At 57.4% G+C, this 23,254-nt stretch overlaps 1 protein-coding gene across 4 annotated transcripts in view; it reads right to left on the bottom strand.

The window, feature by feature from the left end:
- SULF1 (sulfatase 1) overlaps positions 1-23,254 on the bottom strand; it is a 58,425-nt gene that overhangs the window by 12,337 nt on the left and 22,834 nt on the right. For 2 of the 4 annotated variants that reach the window (XM_068162534.1, XM_068162536.1), the window contains 7 exons: positions 19,189-19,248; positions 18,637-18,871; positions 14,181-14,420; positions 8,221-8,372; positions 6,231-6,400; positions 1,452-1,602; positions 364-539 (listed from right to left, as the gene is read on the bottom strand). In XM_068162534.1, coding sequence (XP_068018635.1) covers positions 364-539; positions 1,452-1,602; positions 6,231-6,400; positions 8,221-8,372; positions 14,181-14,420; positions 18,637-18,808 — 1,061 coding nt within the window. In that variant the 5' untranslated portion in view covers positions 18,809-18,871; positions 19,189-19,248. Of the gene's footprint in view, positions 1-363; positions 540-1,451; positions 1,603-6,230; positions 6,401-8,220; positions 8,373-14,180; positions 14,421-18,636; positions 18,872-19,188; positions 19,249-20,485; positions 20,540-22,919; positions 22,941-23,254 lie in introns of those variants that run through there. The other 2 variants (XM_068162535.1, XM_068162537.1) reach the window with 2 other exon arrangements.

Below are 23,254 nucleotides of genomic sequence, written 5' to 3'. Positions count from 1 at the left end.
GACTACAGGCTGCGCAGTTGCTCCATCTGCACCGTGACTCAAGGCATTGGAAAGGAGAGCTGTGGCTCTTGGCAAGACTCATGGCTCTGCAGTAATGGGGCAGTCTCTGTGGTGAGCAGGCTGCCCAGGGAGCTGGTGGAGTCTCCATCCCTCAAGAAACCTGTGTCCATGGCACCTGGGGCACGGCTCAGTGGCCATGGTGGTGCTGGGTTGGTGGTTGGACTCTGATCTCAGAGGGTTTTTCCAACCCAAACCGTCCTACGGCTCTCTTATTGCATGAATCTGCAGAGGGTGACCTCTGCATGCTCCTGGGAACGTTGTAGTTGAGGTGCAGCAGCTGTGCCAGAGCCAGGGGGGACTCACACTGATCCTGGCTCCACGCTGGGGCCGCGGATGAAGAAGGGCACTCGAATGTCGAAGTCGTAGGGCATGGACTTGCCCTTGACCAGCCCGAACTGCCCGATGTGGTAGCCATGGTCAGCAGTGTAAATGATGTAGGTGTTCTCCAGCTCTCCCAGCTCTGCAAGCATCTGGTGCAACTGCAACACGACAGGGGAGAACACTCAGGCTGAAAGGCAGCCAAAGAGGCTTTGTGCACAGCCACGGGGAGCCAACACTTCACCCCCCCACAAGGCACAGAACTCAAGAGGACTTTGATGAGGCTGCTCTGGGGCTGGACAGCTTCACCTCTTGCCTTTACTGTGCTGCTAAAACAATCAGGTCACACATTCAGCTTCAAATTCAGCAGACAGGAGGACTGAATAGATGCAGAAAGCTGGAAGAGGAGAGGCTGGTAGCGCTGCTGGTGCTGCATTAGGATGCCCAGTGTGCACCCAAACGCAGCTTGGGAAGGCAGGAGAGCTGCTGCAGCGCTGGGGCAAGTGGTGCTCAGTTTGACTGACTGTGTTAGGCCACAGCTCTCTCACTCCTTGTGGCCCTGGCCTTGGGAAAAGGCTGTGAATTTTTATTGAAGTTTAAAGAAATCTCTCTGGGGGAAGATCTTTGGCCATGCTGCTTGATCCTGGAGCAAAAAGCCAAGCAAAGTGCACCTCCCAGCTCATGGCTCAGGTTACCCATAACGAGCTGAGGCTGCAGGGCCAGGCTCTGCAGACAGCAGCAGGCTGACACCTGAGGGGCTGGGCTTTGCCAGCTCCCAGCCTGTGGCTGTGGCTGCGGCTGCGGTGTGTGCAGCTGTCTGCCCATGTGTGCCTGCAGGTGATGCAGCTCCTGCCAGCAGCAGGCTTGGGGCAGGTCCCTCAGCAGCTCACAGGAGCGAGGAGCCTGGCACCGCGCTGCCGAGAGCCAGGACTGGTTTCTGCCGGGGATGTGCTGAGTCACTCTCTGTAGCCCAAGGGCTGTCCCCGGGCTGTGGCTGCTGAAGGCAAAGGAGGAATCGATTCAGTGCAGCTGATTTTGTTATGCTGATAACCACAGCAGCCTCTTGAACTCACCCTCTCCATGGAGTCATCCACGGACATCAGGGTCTGGAGCCGCTTGCGCTGCAGGACGTTTGTGAACTCCATGTGGATGGGCAGCATGGGCCCCGTGTACTGCATGATCCAGTGCTTGTCCATGTTGGGGGCATAGTTATAGCTGGGAGTGCTGGGAGGAAGAGCAACAGTCTGAAAAGTCACAGCACAGGCATCAGAGGAAGGGGACTGCCCTGAGCCAGGGCTGACCAGCAGTCACATCCCAAACTCCAGCTGCTCGCCGCTGTTTCTAGTGCCAAGCACCAACAAGCATCACTTCAGTGGCTTCTCATTGCTTGGCACATCACTCCCTCAACACTTTTTAACTTGCTCTCTGAGCTTTCCCTCTGGCCCAAAGGCCACTGCCAGACCCAGGGTGATAGCTGGGACATGCCACACAGTGAGCATTGAAATTGCTCATCTGAAAGCTGCATCCCCTACAGACATGCAGGGAGATGAGGGGGGCCAGAGACACGCAGGGTACAGCAGCTCCCCATCCACCCTCTGCCCACACCCAGCAGACATGACAAGCAGATGCTGAGGGGAAGCCAGACAAAATCCCTGTCCCGCTCTGGTTTCAGCTACATATGAGCAGGCTTCTTCCCTAACACTTTCAGAATCCAGGCTTTGCCTACAGTGGGCAGAATTGAGCCCAGGAGCAGAGCCCTGATGGTTGTTGGCTGGCCAGCAGACCTGGCAGATGGACCAAGGGAGCCCTGAACAGCTCTGAGGAGTTCTGGTCACCTATCAGGCACTGGGCAGGTTGCCAGAGAAGGACAGGTCCAGTGCAAGCCTCCCCCTGTTTCCTTGGCAGTCTGCAGGCAGGGAGCTTCCCCCTGAGGAGCTGAGCTCTGCCTGAGCAGCTTTTTCCCAGCCTTGCTCCAGCAGCCTCCCAGATGCCCCCGGCACGGACGGGCTGGGGTGGCTGTGACAGGCTGCCCCTGTGCCAGGAAGGAGAGCCAGCTGCTGGGGCAGGCTCCACTCCCCTCTTCCCAGGCCGCTCTCAGGAGCCTCCTCCACATAATGGATTGCCCCTGAGAGCAGCACTCAGGGAGGCTGAAGCCTTTCACAGACACTTTCCAAATGCACTTCAAACTTTGGGGGTGAGAAACGCAGCAGGCAGGGAGAGAGCAGAATTTTCCTCCCAGGCAATTCAGGGAGCAGGAACTTCTGTGACAAATGCAGTGCCAGGGGCTGATGAAGGAATGTGGAGCAGAGGAGGAGTGACAGCCTGCCTGTGCTCCCTAAGTAACCTCTGTGCTGTGCCTCACAGAAAGCCAGCAGAGTGCCACTGCTTGCCAGGCTCTGGCCCTGCTGCTGCCCTCACATCCTTCTGCCCTCTTTCTGAGTTAAAACCTCCCCACACGAGTGCAGCAGAGCTGAATTCTGGGCCTCCTTGGAGTCAGTTTTCCTGCCCAGCTGTCTGATGGAACGAGATTCTCCTGCAACAGCTGCCAGGGACACCTAGAGAGCCATGCCCTGTGCCACAGCTCCACATGCAACACCAGCACAGCCAGAGCTCCAGCAGTCCTGCTCCCCAGCACAGGACGTTCCTCACCTGGGCACTGCTTTCGCCCAGCACATCTTCTCCATCTCCATTCCTTGCTGTGGCACAGCTGGAGACATGCCCCAGGATGGTTTATTTGCAGGGAACAGACCTCTCAAAGCCAGCATACACTCCCAGAAATATGTTTGGGTGCCAGCAACAGGACAGACTGCCAGGAGAGGAGAGGTGGGAGAGTGGGAGGGAGAAGGGACACCTAAACCCAATCAAGTGTCTGCTGCTCCCAGTGTGGTATGGTCTGTGTGATGCCTTCAGCTGGAGCTGACAGGAGGCTCACTGCCAACTAACCATCCACCACTAATCACATCCTCACCCTTCTTGTCCCTTAAGACTCCTCCTGCCCTTGCTGCAGGCCTGTGCTGAGCACAGGGCTGAGCCAGCAGTGATTCCTCAGCTTCCTTTGGGGTTGTCACAAATCTTAGGGACTTTGGGGCTGCATTGCTTTGATTTTCTTCTTTCCACGCTGAGAACTGGGGACACGAGAGCAAGAAGCAGCCACACTGGGGGGCAGGATTGCCCCTGGGCTGCAGCATCTCCTGCCTTAGCTGCTGCCCTCTCCCTAAGTGCAAGCAGAAAAAACTCTTCTGAACAAGCTTTTAGTTCCTGGGCTGCTGAAATTCCCAGAGGTGATATTTCAGTCAAGTGGCAGCACAGAAGCATCACACGAGGTAAGGGTCAGCTTCAGCTGTTGTCCTTCCAGCCCCAGCTCCTCCTCACATGTGGCTGACAGGCTCTCCTAATCCCTGGTTTGTAGGCATAACCTTGCAGCTGGGTTTGCAAAGCCGGCGAGCAGCTCCTGACCCCACTTCCCATGGCTGCTGGAGGCAGGCGTCACAGAAACTCGATCCAGCAACTACATCTCTAAAAACAGAGCCCAAGGTCAGGTGGCTGTCACCCAAGGTCAGGAAGGAGGAAACTCAAATGGGCCTTGACCACCAAGGAAGAAAACCTAAAGGTTGGGTGTCCAGGTTACGCAGCCCCTGGCAGGAGAGGTTCATTGTTCGTTGGCAGCACCAAACGCCGCGGCGGGAGCCCAACCTCTGCTGCCTTCTGCAGCGTGTTGCTGATATTCCTACTGGAGAAATCAGTTGTTTGGAGGCCTCAGCCACCCAAATTGGCAGCTTGTCTTCTGCTTGTCTCACTCCTCAGTCTGCAGACTGAACTCTAACACATGCAGTCAGTCAGTGCAAAAGGAAACACAGCAACCCAGCCAGGAGCTCTTGAGGTCACTGGAGAGAAAACTGTGCAAGGTTGCCAAGGAACCAACACCCCCGAGGACAAGCAGAGGCCCAGCCCAGCCTCCTGCTCCTGGCTGTCTCATGAGCAGCTCAGCAGACCTCAGGAGTCCACACGAAGGAACACTAACTTGCACAAGCACCCAGACGAAGCCAAGCCTGGCAGCGGGGATCTCCCTGGGTCTTTGCAGGCAGCCTGCCACCCATGGGAGGGGCAGGGGTGCTTAAAGATTGGGAGACCAACTAAACCCCGTGGGTCCAGCAGCACAAGCTGCCAAACAAGCAGGCTGAGCAGAGCAAGCAGCAGGTGTCAGGAGCAGGATGAAGAGATGCAAGTTGCTGCAGCACTCTGCTGGCAGGAGCCTGGCAGGAGCCACTCTGGTCTGGGCAGGGGCAGGTGCTGAGGGCATGGGAGAGGTTCACAAGGACAGAAAGGGGATGGAAAGGTGAAGATTTACAGCCTCACCAGCTCTGCCCCTGGGGATCTGACTAGGAAGCATAGCTGGCTGGTTTGCATCACCTCCAGAGCCCAGGGATGTGGGACTGGTGAGAATCCAGGCGAAGAAAAACAAGCTCAGAATGTAAGGCCAAGGGAGGTGGCATCTCTGGCCACTACCAGGATCAAGAAATACCAACTCACTAATCTTTAACCACGTGCCAGGAGCAGTGAAGTCCTGACTGGCCACAGCGAGGGATCAGTTTGTGCAGTAACTGCTACTGCTTGAAGTTAAGCTAACTACACTGAGCATCCCTGCCTGGGGGCTGCTGCAGTGCCCAAGATGTGATCTGGAGCCCAAGGAACTTTCCTGCTGTGTGATGGAGCTGATCCCTCCTCATTTTCAGAGGCCAGATCAATGCACAACCAGCAAAAGTATTTCATTAAGGTTTGTTGTGTGGAAAGAGCTGCAAAGACTTTGTGCAAGCAGCAGTGAAAGTGCTCTAGGTGTCCATGGCAGACAGAAGGGCAATAGAAAGCTTCCTTCACACCTCACTTTGAGGGACAGGACCTTGAATGGTCAAGGGTTAGTCAGGTGTGGAATCCAGGACTGTCCTCAGATTTTCACCTGGAGCTGGTTTCAGTCCTAGGACAGAGTGCAGGACTCTGGGTTTTGTGGCAAAGAGGAAGCCTGTTCAGAAATGCAGCCTGGTGGCAGCCTGGGGACTCTGCCTGCATCTGAAGAGACCTGGAGCACTCACACATCCCCGGAGGCTGGGTCTGCTCTCACTGCCCTTGGCTGCTTGGAGCCCAGGAAGCTCTTAGCTGGGAGGCAGGCAAGGAAGCAATCCCCTGCTGCAGCCCCCGACCTGTGCTACATGTTTCCAGGGTACTGTCAGGAGCTGCCCTTACACAGCCAAACGCTGACCTTTCAACCTCCCACCACTTGCCAGGAGGAAAGGAGCTTCCCTGCTTTAGTCACGGTGTCAGCTGGCACTCTCTCCTCCAAAAGGAGCAAGCATGGCCAAAGACACAGTCTCAGAATGGCAGGGCTTGGAAGGGGCTTCTGGGGAGGTCCAGCCCCCCTGCCCAGGCAGGAGCCCCTGGAGGAGGTCACACAGGAGCACATCCAGCTGGCTTTGGAGCATCTCCAGCGATGGAGACTCTACCACCTCCCTGGGCAGCCTGCTCTGGGGCTCCACCACCCTTCAATCACAGCAGCTCCTCCTCATGTTCAGATGGAACTTCTGACATTCCAGTCTGTGCCTGTCAGCCCTCCTCCTGCCCCTGGGCACCACTGAACAAAGCCTGGCCCGTCCTCCTGCCTCCCACCCTGTGAGTATCGATTGGCATTGATCAGATCCCCCTCAGGCTGCTCTTCTCCAGGCCAAGACTAACAAGCAAACATTCACCTCTCACTGTGAGCTTCTTCCACTTGAATCCTCTGCTCCTGCAACATCTGCAGACACAAACTGCCCCGTGCAGCAGCGGGAGGAGCAGCTCTGGCAGGTTGGGGTCTGACTTACATGTGTTGGGAAGCGTTGGGGTAGAGCTGGGAGAACTGTGGGGCCGAGTCCTCGGGGCCGTGGGGTGCGGCGTGGCTGATGACCATCATGATGGGTCTGTGGGGGTATATCCTCTTAGACATCCTGAAGTAATTAATGCTCTCATTAGTGATTAGGTCTGTGAAGTAGTCCTGGAAGATATGATTAACACAAAGCAGAAGTTAGAGAGTGCATGATTATTAATTAGATCACACCCCAACACGTCGTGATGCTGCTGGCAAGCCCTCACCCAAGGAAGGGAAATCTCACCCCCAAGGGGCTGGGGGGTCAGGGCAGCAGAGCCAGCAGGAATTACCTGCTGGAACAGGTGATGGCACACAAGAGGAGACAGCATTTTGCACACCAGGGACAACAGGAGGCATGCAGCAAAGGTGATTATCAGGGTCTGCAGCAGGGTGCTAAGTAAGATGTCAGACACAGACTGTCCTGGTCCCCTCGCTGCCAGGATGGTCTCTGCCATGGGCTTTCTGTTTGCTGCAACCTTCCCTGCATGCTCTGCTTAGCCCATGCTGTGGTACCTGCACAAAGCGAGGGAAGCTGCCAGACGCAGCAGGCTGCAAACCCCTTTATCAGAGGAGCTGCAAAGGCAGGCAGGGAGCGGGGAATTCCTGCAGGCTCTGCTCCTTTCGTTGTGCAACTTTGAGAGTGCAGCTGCTGAAGGCTGTGAGTCACTAATAACCTGGCTTAACCCACAGCCAAGGTGGCAATTAGAAGGCTGCAAGGGGAAGGGAGGAAATGGAACTCAGGAAAAGAGAAAAAAAAGAGAAAAGATGCTGAACACTTAAAGTAAACCACCTGCACCTTGGAGGGCTCCCTGCTGGCCTGCAGGTCTGCAGAGAGCTTCACTGGAGTGCCCACACAATGTTTGTCATTTCAGGCACTTCCAGGCATGACTAATCACATGTTGTGGGCTGGAGGCCCTGGACAGCTGCAAAAGCAGAGCCTGAGGGACAAGGCCTGTGCTGCCATGTCAGTGCTGGGACGAGGCAGGCAGCTGTGACCTCTGTGCTTGCCTGCTCCTGTCCCCCTGTCCCCTCTCCTGCAGCACACCCAGAGCTCACAGCACAGCCTGGCTGCTGCAGTCCCTGCAAGGCATGGAAGAGACAGCCAGAGATGCTTTGGGCTCCAAAGGGAGCACAGGGCACCAGGGCTGGGAGAATTCCTGTGCTTGTGGCTGTTCAGGTGGAATTCCTGCCCAGTCCCAGAGCATCTGTGCTCCCCCCAGCGCCCTGTTTGCTGCAGCTGCACAGGCAGGCTGGGCAAGGAATGCACAAGAACCAATACTCCTGATTTCCTTTGTTTTTCCCCTGGATAAATACACAATCAGCTTGGTGTAATTTCTGCTGGGGGGGGGAAATCAGAAACAGGCAGCCTGAGCTTCCAGCAAAATCTCATTACAAGGGTCAGAAACCACAGCTCCAACATCTGCATCATCTCCTGCGAGCCACAGGCTGAGGGAATTCCAGATCCTGCCTTCTGTCTGAGCTCCTCAGCCTTCTCCAGAACCCTCAGGGCAGGTCACCTTGGCACACTGTCCCAGCTTTGCCAGGAGCCCTGAGGCTCCCCAAGGACCCTGCTCTCCTGCTTGTCTTCATGGCCATGTCCAGAGCCTGACCCCAGGGGCACACAGCACTTTGTGTGGGCTGGGACACAGCACCAGGATTCCTCTGTCGGTAACAGCCAACAGCAGCCAGCCAGCTTCCAAGTTCAGCAGAGCAAGGGGCACAATCATTCTGGGGAAAAGCCTTGAACTACTCTTTGCTTCTGCCACCAAACCACCACTTTCTAGCCGAGAGGGAGGGAGGAATCACCGGGCTCCACCGAGGAAGCTTTCCTCCACCACGCCATTGATAGTCCCCTGTGGAAGCTGCCCTGCAGCGCCCTGGAGGGGAAATGACCTCTCAGTTTCTGGGCTCCAGAGGGTTAATTAACTGCTCAGCGGTTTGCATACCTTGGCGTAGTCGAAGCCGTGCTTCTCCTTGTGCCCGTTGCGGGAGATGGTGTAGTTGTAGAAGCGAGAGTTCTTCACCAGCCCCACCCACTCCCTCCAGCCGGGGGGGACGTAGCTGCCGTTGTACTCGTTGAGGTACTTCCCGAAGAAAGCTGTCGGGGCAAAAACAACGACGACGACAAAATCACACACGGAGGAGGCTCTGCAGCCCGAGCCTTTGCTCTCAGCCAGAAGCAGGCATCAATGGAGACAAAAACGTCCGAGTGAGCCGGGGCTGCCTTGCCCGATGCTGCTCTGAGACCTCGGAGGGGTCTGCGGCTCAAAGGAGCTGTCTGCAGAGGCTCTGCCAGAGCTGGAAGCCTTTCTGGCTTCAGGCTGTGTTCCCCATCGTGTGGAACCCGGTGCTCATGTGAAATATTGTCAGGGGGTGTTTAGAAGGGTTTGCTCCTCCTGGTTTGTGCTTGGCTCAGTGTGCAGGAGACACCCGAGAAGCTCCTTTGCTTTTCAGCAAGCCCTGCCGTGTTTTGGAGTGTGGCAAAGCTTTGGCTTTGCAAAGCCTGGGCTTGGCAGCTGGCTGTGCTTGCTGCTTCAACAGGCGCTTTGGAAAGCCCAGATCTGCATCCCACTGGATGTGTGCAGCCAGAGGGATCCCCACCCTGCCTCGCTGCCACAAGATCTCAAGGGCACAACTCGACCTGAAGGTCTGGCAGCCCTGCCTGGCCTGCCAAAGCAAGGCTCCAGGTGCCAAACCAGGACCCACTGATGGAACTTTCAGCCTTTGCCAGCGGGCCCAGGAGGGTTTGCAGGTGCTGCTGGCAGTTCTCTGGAAGGAAGCAGAAGGCAAAACCATCTCACAGGGCAGTGAGCTCCCAGCTCCCTGAGAGCTGTGGATTGCTTGTGCCAAAGCTACAGACACCAAAATCCTGCCAGCTGGCTTGGGGAGGAGGATGAGTGCTGGCATGGCCCCCTGGCACACACAGCCCTGCTGCTTCCAGGCCCAGATGGGTATGGAAGCTGTGCATGGCTTTGGCTTGGGTCAGCAGCACACTGGGATGGCTCTGCCCTGCTTTTCCCCTGCCTGGCAAACACCTGACCTGGCCTGCAGCTGGGGGGCTGCGAGGGTTTATCAGCTCCAGCTCAGTCCCAGTAAGCTACTGAGTAACTCCATGCTTTGAACTCATTTCACTGAGGTTTACAAGCTCCTGAAGGTCTCTTGTGGCAGCAGCTCCTGTCCCCAGCAGCCAGCACAGTGCTGGTGCTCAGATAGCAAGGCACCCCAAGGAGGAGGGAAGGACAGAGATAGATTTGTGCCTTCCATGGGCATTGCTGCTCTGGGAGGTAGATGACCACCTTGGTGCACTCTCAGGGAGCTCAGCCCCTGCCCTTGCTGCTGGCCCCAGCAGACAGCTGCTGCCCACCATTGCTTCCTCAGCAAGCCCCTGCCCTTGTTTCCCAGGAGGAGATGAAGTCACTCTGGAGAACCTCACACTCAGCCTAGACACAGTCAGTCTGCCCAGGGAAGCACATTTGGGGAAGGGCTGAAATAGCTCAGGTCTGACTGATGTGGGCATGGTGAACTTCCTGGGAAAACCAGTGGAAAAATCCAAATGTTGATAATTAAGACTTGCCTGAGGCAAGGTAACCATGGTGCAATCGATCCCAGAATGGCCACATGTCAGTACCAGGAGGCTGCAGGCACAGATCATGTTACTGCCCTACACCACATGGAATGTGACACATAACCAAGTCCTACAGCCAGCAGGCCAGGATTCCAGCTCTTCCTCCCACAGCCACCAGGAAGCCAGCCCAGCCTCTCTCCCTCTTTCTCCTGAGGCCAACCAAAAGTCAAGAATGTTGGGGTGAAGAGGGTGACCATAGGAGGGAAAGTGCCCAGCACCACTGCATCCTGGAACAGAAACCAGTTTGCTCCTCTGAGGCAGCCAGACTGGGTTTAACTCTCAGCTGGCCAGGGAGAGTGCAAAGGTAAAGGCTGGAAGGAAGGGAAGCCAAGGAGAGAAGAAGTCACAGAGAGACAGCAGTGGAGAGAAGATGGGAGAGTGATGAGGGAGAGGAAGCAGAGCTGAGCCAGGTGAAACCAAGGACAGGCTGTGGCTGCAGGGGAGCCCCAAGGTCAGCCCTCCTTAGTGCCATCCCACACCCACCAGCTGCTGCTGCGTGGCTGAGGGACATCTCGAGGTGCTCTGCAGGGCTCTGCTGCCAGCCCACAGAGATCAGAGCCCCTGGAGCTGTGGATGGCACAGAGCAGGGTATCAGGCAGGGTGTTTTGGTGGCCCCAGCCACAGTCAGGACTAACGCTGAGACCTGGCCTCTGCTGAGTGCAGCCCTGCCAAGCTCCAGGCACTGCTGCTGGGTTTCCATCCCAGCCGACTCAGGCTGCAGCACTGCCAAGGAAAAGGCCGAGGAAAAGGAAGGGTTTTGTCCATTTCAGACCCGTGGGTGAGCTTCTCTCTCAGCAGCTCTGGTGTCTCTGGGTTTTGATGTGGTGCCCTTGCACGGCACAGAGGCGGCTGTGAAAACCTGCCTCAGGAAGCACAGCCGTGGCCATGGGGCAGGGCATCACAATGGGCGTCCTGCTGGGGTTTTGTTAAGCAGAGGATTGTAAGCTGTTAAAGCGCTGTGGAACATGTCCCAGAGCGGCCCAGGAGCTGACTCCGTGATCTGCAAACGTCCTTGCTGGATCTCCACACCCTCAGCTCCTCAGCACTTGCTGACTGGGAAGGCTGAGCGTGAGAAGCTGCTGATACCCTGCAGCTGCAGGGTTTGGGAAGCCATTTCTCCTTGTAATGACTGAAAGGGAGGCTGGGAGGGGATGGGTACAAGCCTCATTAAAAAGCAATGTCATTTCAGGGAACAGCTTTGCATTACAGCCTGTAATGGCCCCCCAGGGCCAACGGGAGAGGGAAATGCCAGCTTTTGCATTTCCATGAGACAGCTTTTATCTGCATGCTGGCAGTTGTGCTAACTGCTCCCAGGAGCTGGTGCACTGAACCACAGGCAGCAGCCCAGCGTGTCCCAGGCACGGTGTCCTGTTCAGCTGCATTTGTGCAGACACCTCCCCACGGCCTGCAGAGCAGCTGTGCAGGTCAGAAGGGGCTGCAAAGTGCACACCTTTGGTACCCACCGTGAGGAGGTGCCTGAGTGCAGGGGGTTGAGCTCCCTTTTGCTGTTAGCTAATGATTGCTGAACGGGACCAAGACCCCAGGGGTGTGGGACCAGGAGTGTTTGACCCAGGGGGGCTCTGGAGCTAGGATATAAACATATAAATTACAGAAATTATGTAAATGATACAAACAGCTGAAAGTGACTCTGATTCCCACAACTCCCAGGGCTTTCCCCCAGTACTTTCTGCAGGCATCTGTGGCTCACATTTATAGCACTGCACCATGGAGTGAGGCTCTGACTCCTGTCACCAGCAAGGGATTTGCCTACATCTACTGCTGGGACATCTCAGCTCTCCCTGGGTCAAAGGCTGTTCTGCATCCTCATCACTTCTTGAGGCAACTCAAACCAACCCCAAACCTGTCTAAGGAGGTGCTGCAGGAAGCTTTAGTCACTGTGGCCCAGACAGGAGGCTGCAGCAGCCAGCCCACATCCTCTGCCCCAGCCAGCAAAGTGCTGCCGGGAGCTGGGCAGCAGCCGTGTGACATTCAGGACACAGCTTAGGAGCACAGGAGCTCTGCAGAGGGGACCCAGGACCCCCAGGACCCCCATCCTTGCTGGTGCAGGTGCTGGCAAGCTGACACGTGGTAGAACTGCTCTCTCTTCTGAAACCAGGGAAGCAGGATTCTGCTCTGGAGGTACAGATTGTCTCTTGGCCACAAGCACAGGAGAGATGAAATAGCAGCAGAGAGAAAGCTCTGCCCAGATTTGCCTAACTGGAGCACTGGGATGTGTGAACTTGCTAACAGGCTCTGGAGCAGGGTTTCTGTGATGTTTAATAGCACAGATTTCTGTTTTAAGCACAAGTAGGCAAACATGCTGTGGGTTTTGATGAGGCCCTGGCCAGGAACCAAAGCAAAGTCTCACTTCCCATGACACCACAGAGCTAGCAAATCCTGCCTGCTGCCCTCTGCAGCCTTCTCCTACCTTTCTCTCTCTGTGGGACATTTGAACACATTCAGCATCTTTCACTTTTATTTATGCAGTTCTTAGTCTGACTGCAGTTGGATTGTGAAGGGTAAGGCAGAGTTTCAGCTACTTGGACAGGGCTGGGGACAGAGCCTGTTTGTGCTCCACACCGTGGGGCTGCTGGACGCTTCCGGAGCAGGTGAAGCAGACATACACCAAGCAAGAAGAATTCCTGAGCCACAAGACAAAGCTCCTGTTTTGGGGTGAACTCAGCACCTTTTCTAGCAGTGAGGGCCAATGCTCTCCTTTCTCTCTTCCCCCAAACCCTTGCTGCTGACCCTTGTTCAGGTTTAGCAGCGCTGTGCTCAGAAACCCCTCTGACACCTGCTTAGCAGAGACTGAGCTGTCTGGTGCCTGGGTCAGAGCCAGCCCCAGCCCCAGGGAAGTTCAGTATTGGCCTGGGTTTGCTTCTTAAGATCCAGAAGCTGCCCAGAGCCACAGATGCAGGTAGGGAAGGAAAAGGAGTGAGGGAGCTGCCTGTGTGGAGAGGAGAAGATGGCAACCAGGCAGCTGTTGGACCCAGCAGCACAGAGAGCACCAGGACAAGCAGACAGTGTGGAGGTGCTCTCCAGCTCTCCTTTGGGAGCAGCTTGTTCCTGTGCCTCAGCTGCTGACAGACACCAAGCCCTCTGCTGCCAGGGGCAGCGTGGGGAGCAGGCTGGCACCACCTCTGTGCCTCGTGGCCCAGTCAAGAGGACTCTTTGTGGCTGAAGGATGCTTCTGCACAGATTGCCCCCTGATGACCTCACACAGCTCCTGGACCCTGAGCAGGGGAAGCCAGGCTGGAGCCTAAGATGTCTCCAGGCTGGACCTTGGGGGCTAGGTGGTGCAGGGATGAAGTGGGTTTCACATGGGGCTGAGGCGTGGGGAATAAGAGGAGCTCTTTGTGGACAGGAAAGGGATCTCCAGACCATAGGAAACCACCAAGAATTTACAAGGAAACTATCAGGTCATACTGGTGCTCAGCAGAACAATCCTTCCCAAAGGCAACTTTCTGCTCCTTTGCAGAAAGTGCAAATGGGATCTGGCCCCATGGCAGAGCTTCAATTGTGCCATTCACCCCTGCTCACTGCCAGCATGGGCACCTCGCTCCTGTGAGGTCTCTGGCACCAGTCCCCAGCCTGGCCCTGGCATCTTCTTCCATAGCTGCCCACAAGCAGGTCATAATGCTGACCACAACCACGGCTGCACTGCCAGCCCAGACCCACAGTGCCACTAAACTGCTCCTGGTTGGCACTAGGTGTAACTGCCCAACAGCTTATGGCCCAGCTGGGACACCTGAAGGTGGAGACACTCTGCTCAGAGACTGGGAGCTTCTTTCAATGGCCATCAGACTGGGACCAGCAGGCAGCAGTCCCCTCCCTGTCCACAACACCAGAACTCTGCCCTGCAAGCCCCTTTGGGGCAGGAGTAGAAAAATCACGGAACCGTTTGGCTTGGCAAAGCCGCCCAGCATCATCTGGTCCAACCAGCAACCCAGCACCACCACGGCCATCAAGCCCTGTCCCCAGGTGCCATGGCCACAGGTTTCTTGAGCACCTCCAGGCACGGGGACTCCACCACCTCCCCGGGCAGCCTGTGCCAGTGCCCACAAGAGAGAACGTTTGTCCTGCCACCCAACCCCAGCCTCCCCTGGCGCAGTCCCAGGCAGCAATTTGCTGCCACAGGATCAGCGGGCAAAGGAACGGTGTGGGATGGAAGGGACCTCGGCAGGTCTGGATGATCCCCAGGGGTCTTTGCAAGGCCTACCATGCAGCGGGTGAGGCGCTGGCTGCCCCTGCCCGGCTGCCCCCTGCCCGGGCGCCCCTTACCGGTCCTGTATCCGGTGTTGTTGAGGTAGACGGCGAAGGTGCGGGGCTCGTGCGCGGCCTGCCAGGACGGGGAGGAGCAGTTCTCGTTGTTGGTGTAGGTGTTGTGGTTGTGCACGTACTTGCCGGTCAGCATGGAGGAGCGCGAGGGGCAGCACATCGGCGTCGTCACGAAGGCGTTGATGAAGGAGGCTCCGCCGCCCTCCATCAGCCGCCTGGTCTTGTTCATCACCTGCAGGGACCCTGCCGGGGCAGCCCAGGCGCCGGCCTGTCAGCGCCGCTGCTCGCCAGCTGCCCGGCCTGGGGCGCGAGGGGCTCGGCCGTTCTGCCTCCCTCTTGTTCTCCCCTTCCCCAACCAGCGCTGCACAGCTGGCGGAATCACAGAGGCCACCAGGATGGAGGAGACCTCCAAGAGCACCGAGTCCAACCCACCACCCAACCCACCACCCAACCCACCACCCAACCCATCACCCAGCCCTACCCAACCGACCATGGCACCAAGTGCCTCAGCCAGGCTCTGCTTGCACATCCCCAGGGATGCCAACCCCCTGCCCCGGGCAGCCCATCCCAAGGGTAATCTCTCTCTCTGTGAAGAGCTTCTTTCTCAGACCCAGCCTGAACTTCCCCCTGGCACAGCTTGAGACTGTGTCCTCTTGTTCTGGTGCTGCTTACCTGGGAGAAGAGACCAACCCCCACCTGGCTACAACCTCCCTTCGGGTAGCTGTAGACAGCAATAAAGTCTCCCCTGAGCCTCCTCCTCTCCAGCTGGGGCTCTGACTCTGAGCACCCTGCTGCTGCTGGGACACTGGGAGGTTTTCCTGGGCTCGTTTGGCTCACTGGAAAGCCAGTTAAGAAAAAGTAAATAAATGGATGAACCCAAAGGGCACAAGGCTGTGACCCTCACAGCTGCCAAGAGCCTCAGCTTGAGCACTGAGATCTCACAGCTACAGCTACTGGTGGTTTGCTTGGGGGCAAAGCAATCAGTGCTGAAGGTGAAATCTTTGGCCTCAACATCGTTTGGTTAAAGAAAGCTCCACGGGTGCAGCAGAGCCGGTGTGAGCCTTCCTGCCTCTGTGCTTCACACACCAGGAGCTGCTGGAGCCTCTCTCTCTGCTCTGCCTGCTCAGCCCTCTGCTCCTGCAAACCTGCTGCTCAGGATTCTGCCCCCAGCTATGCACTTACTGACCCCAGCAATGGATTTAGCCCCTCCAGAAATCCTGGAATAAGCACTTCAAAGCAGGTGGGACTTCCTCATTTGGAAAACAAAACACAAGCAGGAGATAAAACCTGCTGAGTGAAGCTCTAATGCTTTGCTGCTAGCTCTGCTCACAGCCCGGGCTCTGCCATCTGGCACAGTCTGCAGGGCACAGAGCTGGGGCTGCCTGGCAGCAGGACGCTCGCCCTGCACGGCCAACTGGGGAGCACCTGAGGGGAACCCAGCAGCCAGGAACGGCCACTTCGGGCACAGGAGTTAGCAAGTTTGGCCAGGCAAGAAACTCAGTGTCCCTGGTCAGTCTGTTCTCACATCTCAGTCACAGGTTCACAGCACACCTCAGAGCTGCCATGGCCTCCACCCAGCTGTAGCACAGGAGGCTGTCTCTAGAAGGGGGCAGCCACAGCCACCGTGAGTGGCACACAGCCCCAGGAAGGCCAGGGACTCCCTCAGATCTCAGCACAGCCCCCCATGCTTTCAGCCCTGATGAGGATGGAGGCCAGGCCAGCTGTGCCAGCTGTGCCTGCTGGGATGTATCCAGCTGGTGCTGTCACCTCTTTGCCCGGTGCTGTGCCCAGTGGGTGCTGATCTGCATTTTCCTGGCTCAGGCTGGGGACAAGGGCACAGAAAAATGGACTTCTCTCTGATGCTTCTTTCCCAAAGATGTTTAGGTTGGACATGAGGAAAAATATCTTCCCCCAAAGGGTCACCAAGGCCTGGCCCAGGCTGCCCAGGGCAGTTCTGGAGTCCCCATGCCTGGGGGGGTTCCAAAGCTGTGGAGATGTGGAGCTGAGTGCCATGGCTTGGCGGTGAGCTGGCAGTGCTGGGTTGGAGTCTGAAAGGTCTCCTCCAGCCACAAGGGTTGAGTCTGTTGTCCCCATGCAGGAGCACAGCAGCGGTGGGAGCTGGTGCCCATCGGCTCAGTGCTGGGCAGCAGCTCCTCTGCCCTCAGGATCTCGGCGAGGGAGAGCAGTGCACAGAGGCACAACCTCGGCAGGCATCTGCCAGCTCCTGGGCCCGAGGGTTTGCTGAGTTTCCTCAGGAGATGTGGCCCAGGCTGCTTCACACCGCTGAGGCTGGCATCCACCAGCGGGTGTGTGGCACCCTCCCTGTGCCACAGGTCCCTCCTGGCACGGAGAGGAACTGGCTGGCGCTGTGGAGCGATCTGTGAGCTTTCTGTGGCGAGTGGGACGAGGCAGCAGCTCTGCTGCCCTCCTGTCTGCTGCCAGCAGGGCTAGGGGCAGAGCAGCTGGGCAGGAGGTGCACGCTCTGGGCACCGACCCCACTGCTGCTGGGCTGCTGGACCTCCCCTCTGGGTGACTGCACAACATCTGCAGCTGAGCACTTTGGGTCAGTGCTCCTACATGCTCTGCAGACAAATCCTGCAGGGCTCGAGGTGCTTTGGAAGCTTTTATCTCAAAGCACTTGCTCAGAGCAGCCTTTGGAAGCACTTGTGCTGGGGACACAGCAGCAAAGAGACCACACTGAGGGACTGCACCCTGGCAGCCTGGGCTGGCTGAGCCCAAGCTGTGCTGTTGGGGGCAGGGAGCAGAACTTCTCCTGGCCTTTGGGAAACTCCAGACTTTCACCAGGCATGGCTGGAGGGCCAGGGGCTGATTCACACACAGAGAGCAGTTTGGCATTGCTTTTCAAATCACAGAGTGATTGATTAGCAGAAGTGTGAATAACAGGGAGCAGGGAGCCGTGGGGCTGGCTCCTGTTTCCTGTGGGATGATCTATGGAAAAGGGAAACCTGCATCTTCACTCAGCCTGGGGGGAATGCAACGCCCCAGCCACGGCTCAGCTGCCTCCTGCCAGGAGCATCCCGAGCAGCGCCCAAAGAAAGGAGCCCCCGCACGGGGACAAAGCAGCTCACCACCTCCTTCCTCCTCTTTCACCACTCACAAGACTGCAGACAGAAGGTTGGTGACGTTGTTCAGAGCCCGGCTGACCTGCTTGCCCCGGTGCCCCGCAGAAAGCAGGAGCACAGAAGGGAGGACACAACCCGAGCCCCTCGGTGGGCTTGTCGGGACAGCTCCAGCAGGAAGCGGCAGATTCCTGCCGGGAGAGCCGCAGCGAGGCAGAGCCAGGCACAGCCGGGCTAAAGAGGGCAGGGGCTGGCCAGTGAGGAGCAGGAGAGCCAAGATGTGCTCAGATCCAACAGCCTGCTTGGAACTCTGCTGCACAGCACCCCCAGCTCTCAGCCCCCGGATCTGCCTTACCAGACCTGCTCTGCCTGGAGGTCTGTGAATCACCGCAGCAGGGCAAGCAGAGCCACCAGCGGCTACAGAGCTGCTTCTCCACTGCTTGCCTACAGCCTGCTGGCTGAAGGTTTGGGACTGCAGACCTGCTGGGCTGTCCTGTTGATTGCTCAGTGCCCTATGGCATTGTGTTTAGGCATTCACTGCCCCTTTACCAGACTGCTGTCGTTCAGAAGCCTGCAGCACCCCACACTGAGAATGCAAGATTGCATTTCACATCGATTTGCCAATTTTTCACCTTTTTGATCTTACCTTCCACCCCCAAAACTCAACTATTTGCTTGGGGGGGAAGCCAGAACGATCCTCTTTCTCTCCTTGAATTCTCACTTTGGGCAGTGACCCAAAAAATCAGTTCTGTGCACAACCACCATTAATATCCCTCTAGCTGACTTAATGGAAAGCATTCCAAGGCCTCCTGGAACATCAGCCAAGCATTTTAACTTTTTCCACCCTGATCAAAACTGTGTGACAATCCCTGCTGGCTGCTCTGGCCAGGCTGTGCTCAGCTGCTCGGTGTGCTCCTGCAAGCTAAAGGAGCCTGTTTTCACAGCTCCAGCAGAGCTTTCCAGCAGAGGGGCTGGCACACTTCAGTGAGCCATGGAAGTGCCCAGCCCGTGCCCTGGAAGCAGAGCAGGTGGTGAGCAGGGGCACCTCAGGTGAGGCACCTGCATGTGACAGCTCTCTGCAGATTTGCCTACAGAGCACCAAGGGGAAGCTTCCCCTCACGGGGCTCAGCCCTGCAAGTGCCCCAGAAAGTCACAAAGTGACAAAGGGCTTCTGGTGTGAGCTCTGTCCCTGCGTGCTCCTGCACCCTTTTCTGGTGGGGATCAGCGCCTGGCATGCACAGCCTGGGGCTGGAGGTGCTGAATGCTGCTACCTCCAGACCTGCCCCACGCTCCGACACGGCCCCGGGACCAGCTCCCCCTCCACACCAGAGCCCTTCCCAGCCCCGAGGGGACACAAGCAGCCGGCAGCGACTCCTCACCCAGCTCCACATCCTGGTCGTCCGTCAGCACCAGGATGATGTTTGGTCTGATGTTTTTCCTCTCCTGCTGCACTCGTCCTCTGAACCTCGGGGACTTGATGGTGGAGCAGTGGCTGGTGAGCAGCTGAGCACCCAGCACAGCCAGCAGCACTGCAAACCAAGCAGACTTCATAGTAGGTCCAAAAGGTCGGGGAAAAGGCTGATCCAGAAGCACCTGAGCTGCAGCTCTCAAGACCTGTTAGGGAGGAAAGGAAATCCTGCTCAAGCAGTAACTCAACTTGCAGTCACACAGCCAGAGGCTGACGCTCTGGGGGTCAGTCAGGTACCACTTAGCACGGGGACAAAGCCATGCTGCTGGGTGCCAGCTTTCTCCTCTTGCTGGCTCAGAAGGAACTCGGTCACTCTGCAGCCACGCTGCCTGCAGTCGGCTCTGCTGCCAGTCCTGCCACTGCCTGCCTCCTGCAGAGGCACAGCTTTGGGTATCCTTCTCCTCTGCTCCCTCCTCTCCACCCCACGCTTCTCTTTGTGCAGCTTGCTCCCCACGTTCCCTACCTGGGTGCAGGAAGAAGTTGCTGGGCTGCAGACGTGCTCAGAACATCTGTAGGAGGAGCCCTGCAAGAAGGAGAAAGCAGAATCCTCGTCAGTCAGAGACCTCAGTGCTGTGCCTGTGCTCCCAAGCTGCATCCTCTTCCTCTGCCCTGAAAGAAAAGAGGAGGGAAAAACAATCTGCATTCCCCTGATCTCCTCTGCTTAATTTAGTGCCAAGCCCACGCGGGGCTCGGTGGCATCTCGGCTGCTGAAGGACACAGATCTCTCACCGTGGCCTGCAGGTGCCTCTCCCAGATTTACAGTCAGCCTGAGATGCTGAGCACAGGAGCCTGTGGCAGCTGGCCAGAGTGCAGCTCTTGCAGGGAGCTCCTCTGCCCGGGGAACCAAGGCTCGGGAAGCAGAGGGCAGAGCGTGGCCGCTGCTGCAGTCTGCCCGGAAAGTCATTGTCCCACCGACCAGGTCACAGTGAGAGACAGCCCAGATGATCTTACCCAGCATTGTGAAGAGCATCACTGTGCCTCTGTCACTCAGCACCAGCCCTCAGAGCCTCATCCATAATGCACAGCACCCCTGGCACCGTTCCCTGCTCGCTGCCAGCCTCGCTCGGTGCTGCCGGAGCCTCGGCTGCTCGCTGCCACTCACAGCCCTGCCTGGGCAGGACCTGTGCCAGCACACAGCCTGGGCTCCCGTGCTGCAGAGCCCAACCTGCCCTGAAAACTCCCCCTGGGCTGGGGGAATGGGCAGCCAGGGGTGGGTGGTGATGGGCAGTGGCTGCCTCTAAACCTTCTTGGACATTGGGCTCTGCAAAGCCACCCTGTCTGCTGAGGGAAGGGAGGTCATACCTGGGGGCAAGAAGGAAGGGGTGGGAATGAAACCACAGAGCCATGCCTGCTCCCTGCAGGGCACTGACCTGCCTATGCTCTGTCTGGATTTCCTCTGGGACTGGGGATGAAGCAGGGTGACATTAGTCAGTGAAACACCACCACAAAGCCACCCAGAGCCCACAGCATTCAAGAGATGAGCCCCAGGGGAAGCCTGCATGGCGACTGGGGTGCTCAGGGTGTAAGGAGGATGGAGCTTCCTTCAGGAGGAGCATTCTTACACCCACACCTGGCACCTCACAGCCAGCCCAGCAGCATGGGCCAGAAGGCAGGAGATGAGAAGGGCCTCCTCAGCCAGCCCAGGCCGGGGTAAGGGCAGGGAGCTCTGATTCTCCGGGGGAGAAGCCGTGGGGAGAGGGAGGGCTGGGGCTGGGTGCTGGCCTGCGGGAGGAGCCTGCTGCTCTTCTTTTCACACACACCTTTTATTTTAAGCTCCCCAAGCTCCGCGGTTTCCTGCTCCTCGCTCTGGCAGGCTGCAATGACACCAGCAGAGTGTGAACATCTTTAAAAGGAAGCCCCAAGTGCCTGCTGCAGCAGAACTTGTCTGTCATTGTCTCTGCAGCGAGCGGTGCAGCCCCCGGCTCCCGCAGCCAGCACGGGGGGCTGGGGCTGGGCGCTAAAAGCCTCTTTGGTGATTACACAACACCCGGCTAAGGGGGCTGGAAGTCTGGACTGACTTGTAAAAATAGTTCCACTTCCATCTATTTGTTCTAAATCACATCAAGGCTGACTAAAGCCCCAGGACTGGGCTTGCAGGAGGCGCAGCCTCTCCCCGACGGACGCCAGACGACAGCTCCTGGTGTGAGAGCAGAAACATTTCTCTCAATGCCCGGTCTTTAAACAGCTAAACCTTGACTCACCTCACCCAGCGTGAACGGCTGGGTGCAGGCAGCCTCAGTGTTTGGCTTCCTACCTCATCTGTGCTGCTCAGCAAAGCCTCTGCTGACCCAGAGCAGCCCGTGCTGGGCAGGCGGCAGCCCAAGGGTATTGCACAGCCCCAGCAGCTCCAAACTGCCACTGCTGGCAGGACTTGCACTCACCCAAAGGAGCACGGAACCACAGAGCTGCTTGGGCTGGGAAGGGCCTCTGAGATCATCCAGTCCAACATCAGCCCAGCACCACCACGGCCACTAAACCCTGGCCCCAAGTGCCATGGCCACAGGCTCCCTGAACCCCTCCAGGCCTGGGGACTCCACCACCTCCCTGGGCAGCCTCTGCCAGTCCCTGACCACTCTTGCAGCAATGTTCCCTAATCTCCAACCTACTTCCCCTCCTTCTGTTGCCTGAGACTGGGGAGAAGTCTCACCTCCCTGCAGCCTCCTTTCCGGGAGCTGTAGAGAGCAATGAGATCTCCCTTCAGCCTTCTCTCTCTTCTCCAGATTCAACGCCCCCAGCTCCCTCAGCTGCTCCTCCCCAGCCCTGTGCTCCAGCGTGAACAAAGCTTCTGAATTTCACCCTCTTTGGGCTGTCTTAGTTAGTTCTAAGAAACCCTTTTGCCCTGCCAAGCTCGGGCCACCCGAGGCAGGGCTTTCCTAGGGGCATGAGCATGGAGAGGTTCTTCTCCAGCTCTGTTTTGATTCCCTAATGCAAGAAGCAGCTAATTACAGTGGCAGTTGGGGGCTGATTGTTCTGCTCCTGCTTCCTAGCCAGTACCTGACTGCTTCTTTCTCTGCACTCAGATCTCCCTGCCTCCAAAGCCTGACACAGTTCTAGATCATTAAGATGTAGTCCACAAACCAACAGTTTGCTGCATCTTTGAGGTCTGCTGACAAGTGCTAGGAACTGACACAAAAATACTTCAGAAGCACAGGGAGGAAGCAGAAGGCTTTGCAAGGGAGAAGCTGTCTGGCTGCCTTCAGCAGGGATCAGCTGGGGTAATGTCTTCTGACAGGTTTGTGTGGTAGCAAATGGATAAATCTCCATCAAACCAAGCAACCCTCAGATACCATCACCAGGAGGAAATGAGCTTCCCCTGCCCACCTCAGCCACCCAGCACCTTCCCCTGCCCACCTCAGCCACCCAGCACCTTCCCCTGCCCACCTCAGCCACCCAGCACCTTCCCCTGCCCACCTCAGCCACCCAGCACCTTCCTCTGCCCACCTCAGCCACCCAGCACCTTCTCCTGCCCACCTCAGCCACCCAGCACCTTCCCCTGCCCACCTCAGCCACCCAGCACCTTCTCCTGCCCACCTCAGCCACCCAGCACCTTCCCCTGCCCACCTCAGCCACCCAGCACCTTCCCCTGCCCACCTCAGCCACCCAGCACCTTCCCTTGCTCACCTCAGCCACCCAGCACCTTCCCCTGCTCCTCTCACATCTCACCTCTCGTGGGACACAGGTGAGTGCTGCAGCCTCAGGCCCCAGGCACAGCCACCCAAATCCACAGGGCAGATTCCTGTGGGAATGTTGAGCCTGCAGCCATGGGAAACCCACTGAGAGTGCAACAGAAGCCAGGAGAAAGCAGGAGCTGCCATCTCTTCCTAAAGGTTAATCCTCTAATCCCAGCTGTAAAGGAGAGGATTTACAGGGAGCTGAGGGAATGCAGCTCCTAACTGGCTCTGGACCCTGGGAGCAGGTGGGGTTCCAGCACACTTCAGACATCTGCTCAAGGCACTCTGGAGCTACAGGGATGTGTCCTCAGTGCCTGCAGCCAGGTGTGCCCAAGGGACAGGGGCAGGGAGCAGCAGACCCTGGTGTGAGGGTTTGCAGTCGCAGGGAAGGACAAAGCCTGCAGTGAGCTGCTGGTGGGATGCACATCCTGTCTGCCTGAGGACCCTCACAGGATAAAGGATGTCCCAGTGGGTGAAAGTGTCCCACACCTCACATCAGAGTGAAGCAAAGCTCTCCAATTACCTCTTGGAAAGAGCCCCCAGCATCAGCACCAGTCTGCCTGTGGGGAAGGGGAACTGTGGCTTGGATTTTGATGCTCTTCATGTAGCTGGGGAAAAAACCACTGAAGGAAACAAACACTTGTGTTTTAACATCAACTTCAGCTCTGTGGCAGCTCTAAGAGACTTCCCCCAGATCTCCCAGCCAGAGGGGTCCCTGCTGCTGCCACAGCCCCCAGGAGCTGGGTGCTGGGGCTCTCTCTCCCCACCTGAGTCGCTCTGCTTCAGGATCCCATTCTGCAGCCCGGCCAAGAGGGGCACTTGTCCTACAAAGGGGCTGGGTACAATGGAGCCAGCTGA

This window comes from Melanerpes formicivorus, unplaced genomic scaffold (genome assembly GCF_026170545.1).
Source record: "Melanerpes formicivorus ecotype bairdi unplaced genomic scaffold, bMelFor1.0.p_v2 SCAF_65, whole genome shotgun sequence".
In the NCBI taxonomy this organism is placed as follows: domain Eukaryota; kingdom Metazoa; phylum Chordata; class Aves; order Piciformes; family Picidae; genus Melanerpes; species Melanerpes formicivorus.
The sequence above is the reverse complement of the archived record's forward strand: the minus strand, read 5'-3'. Positions and strand labels throughout refer to the sequence as shown.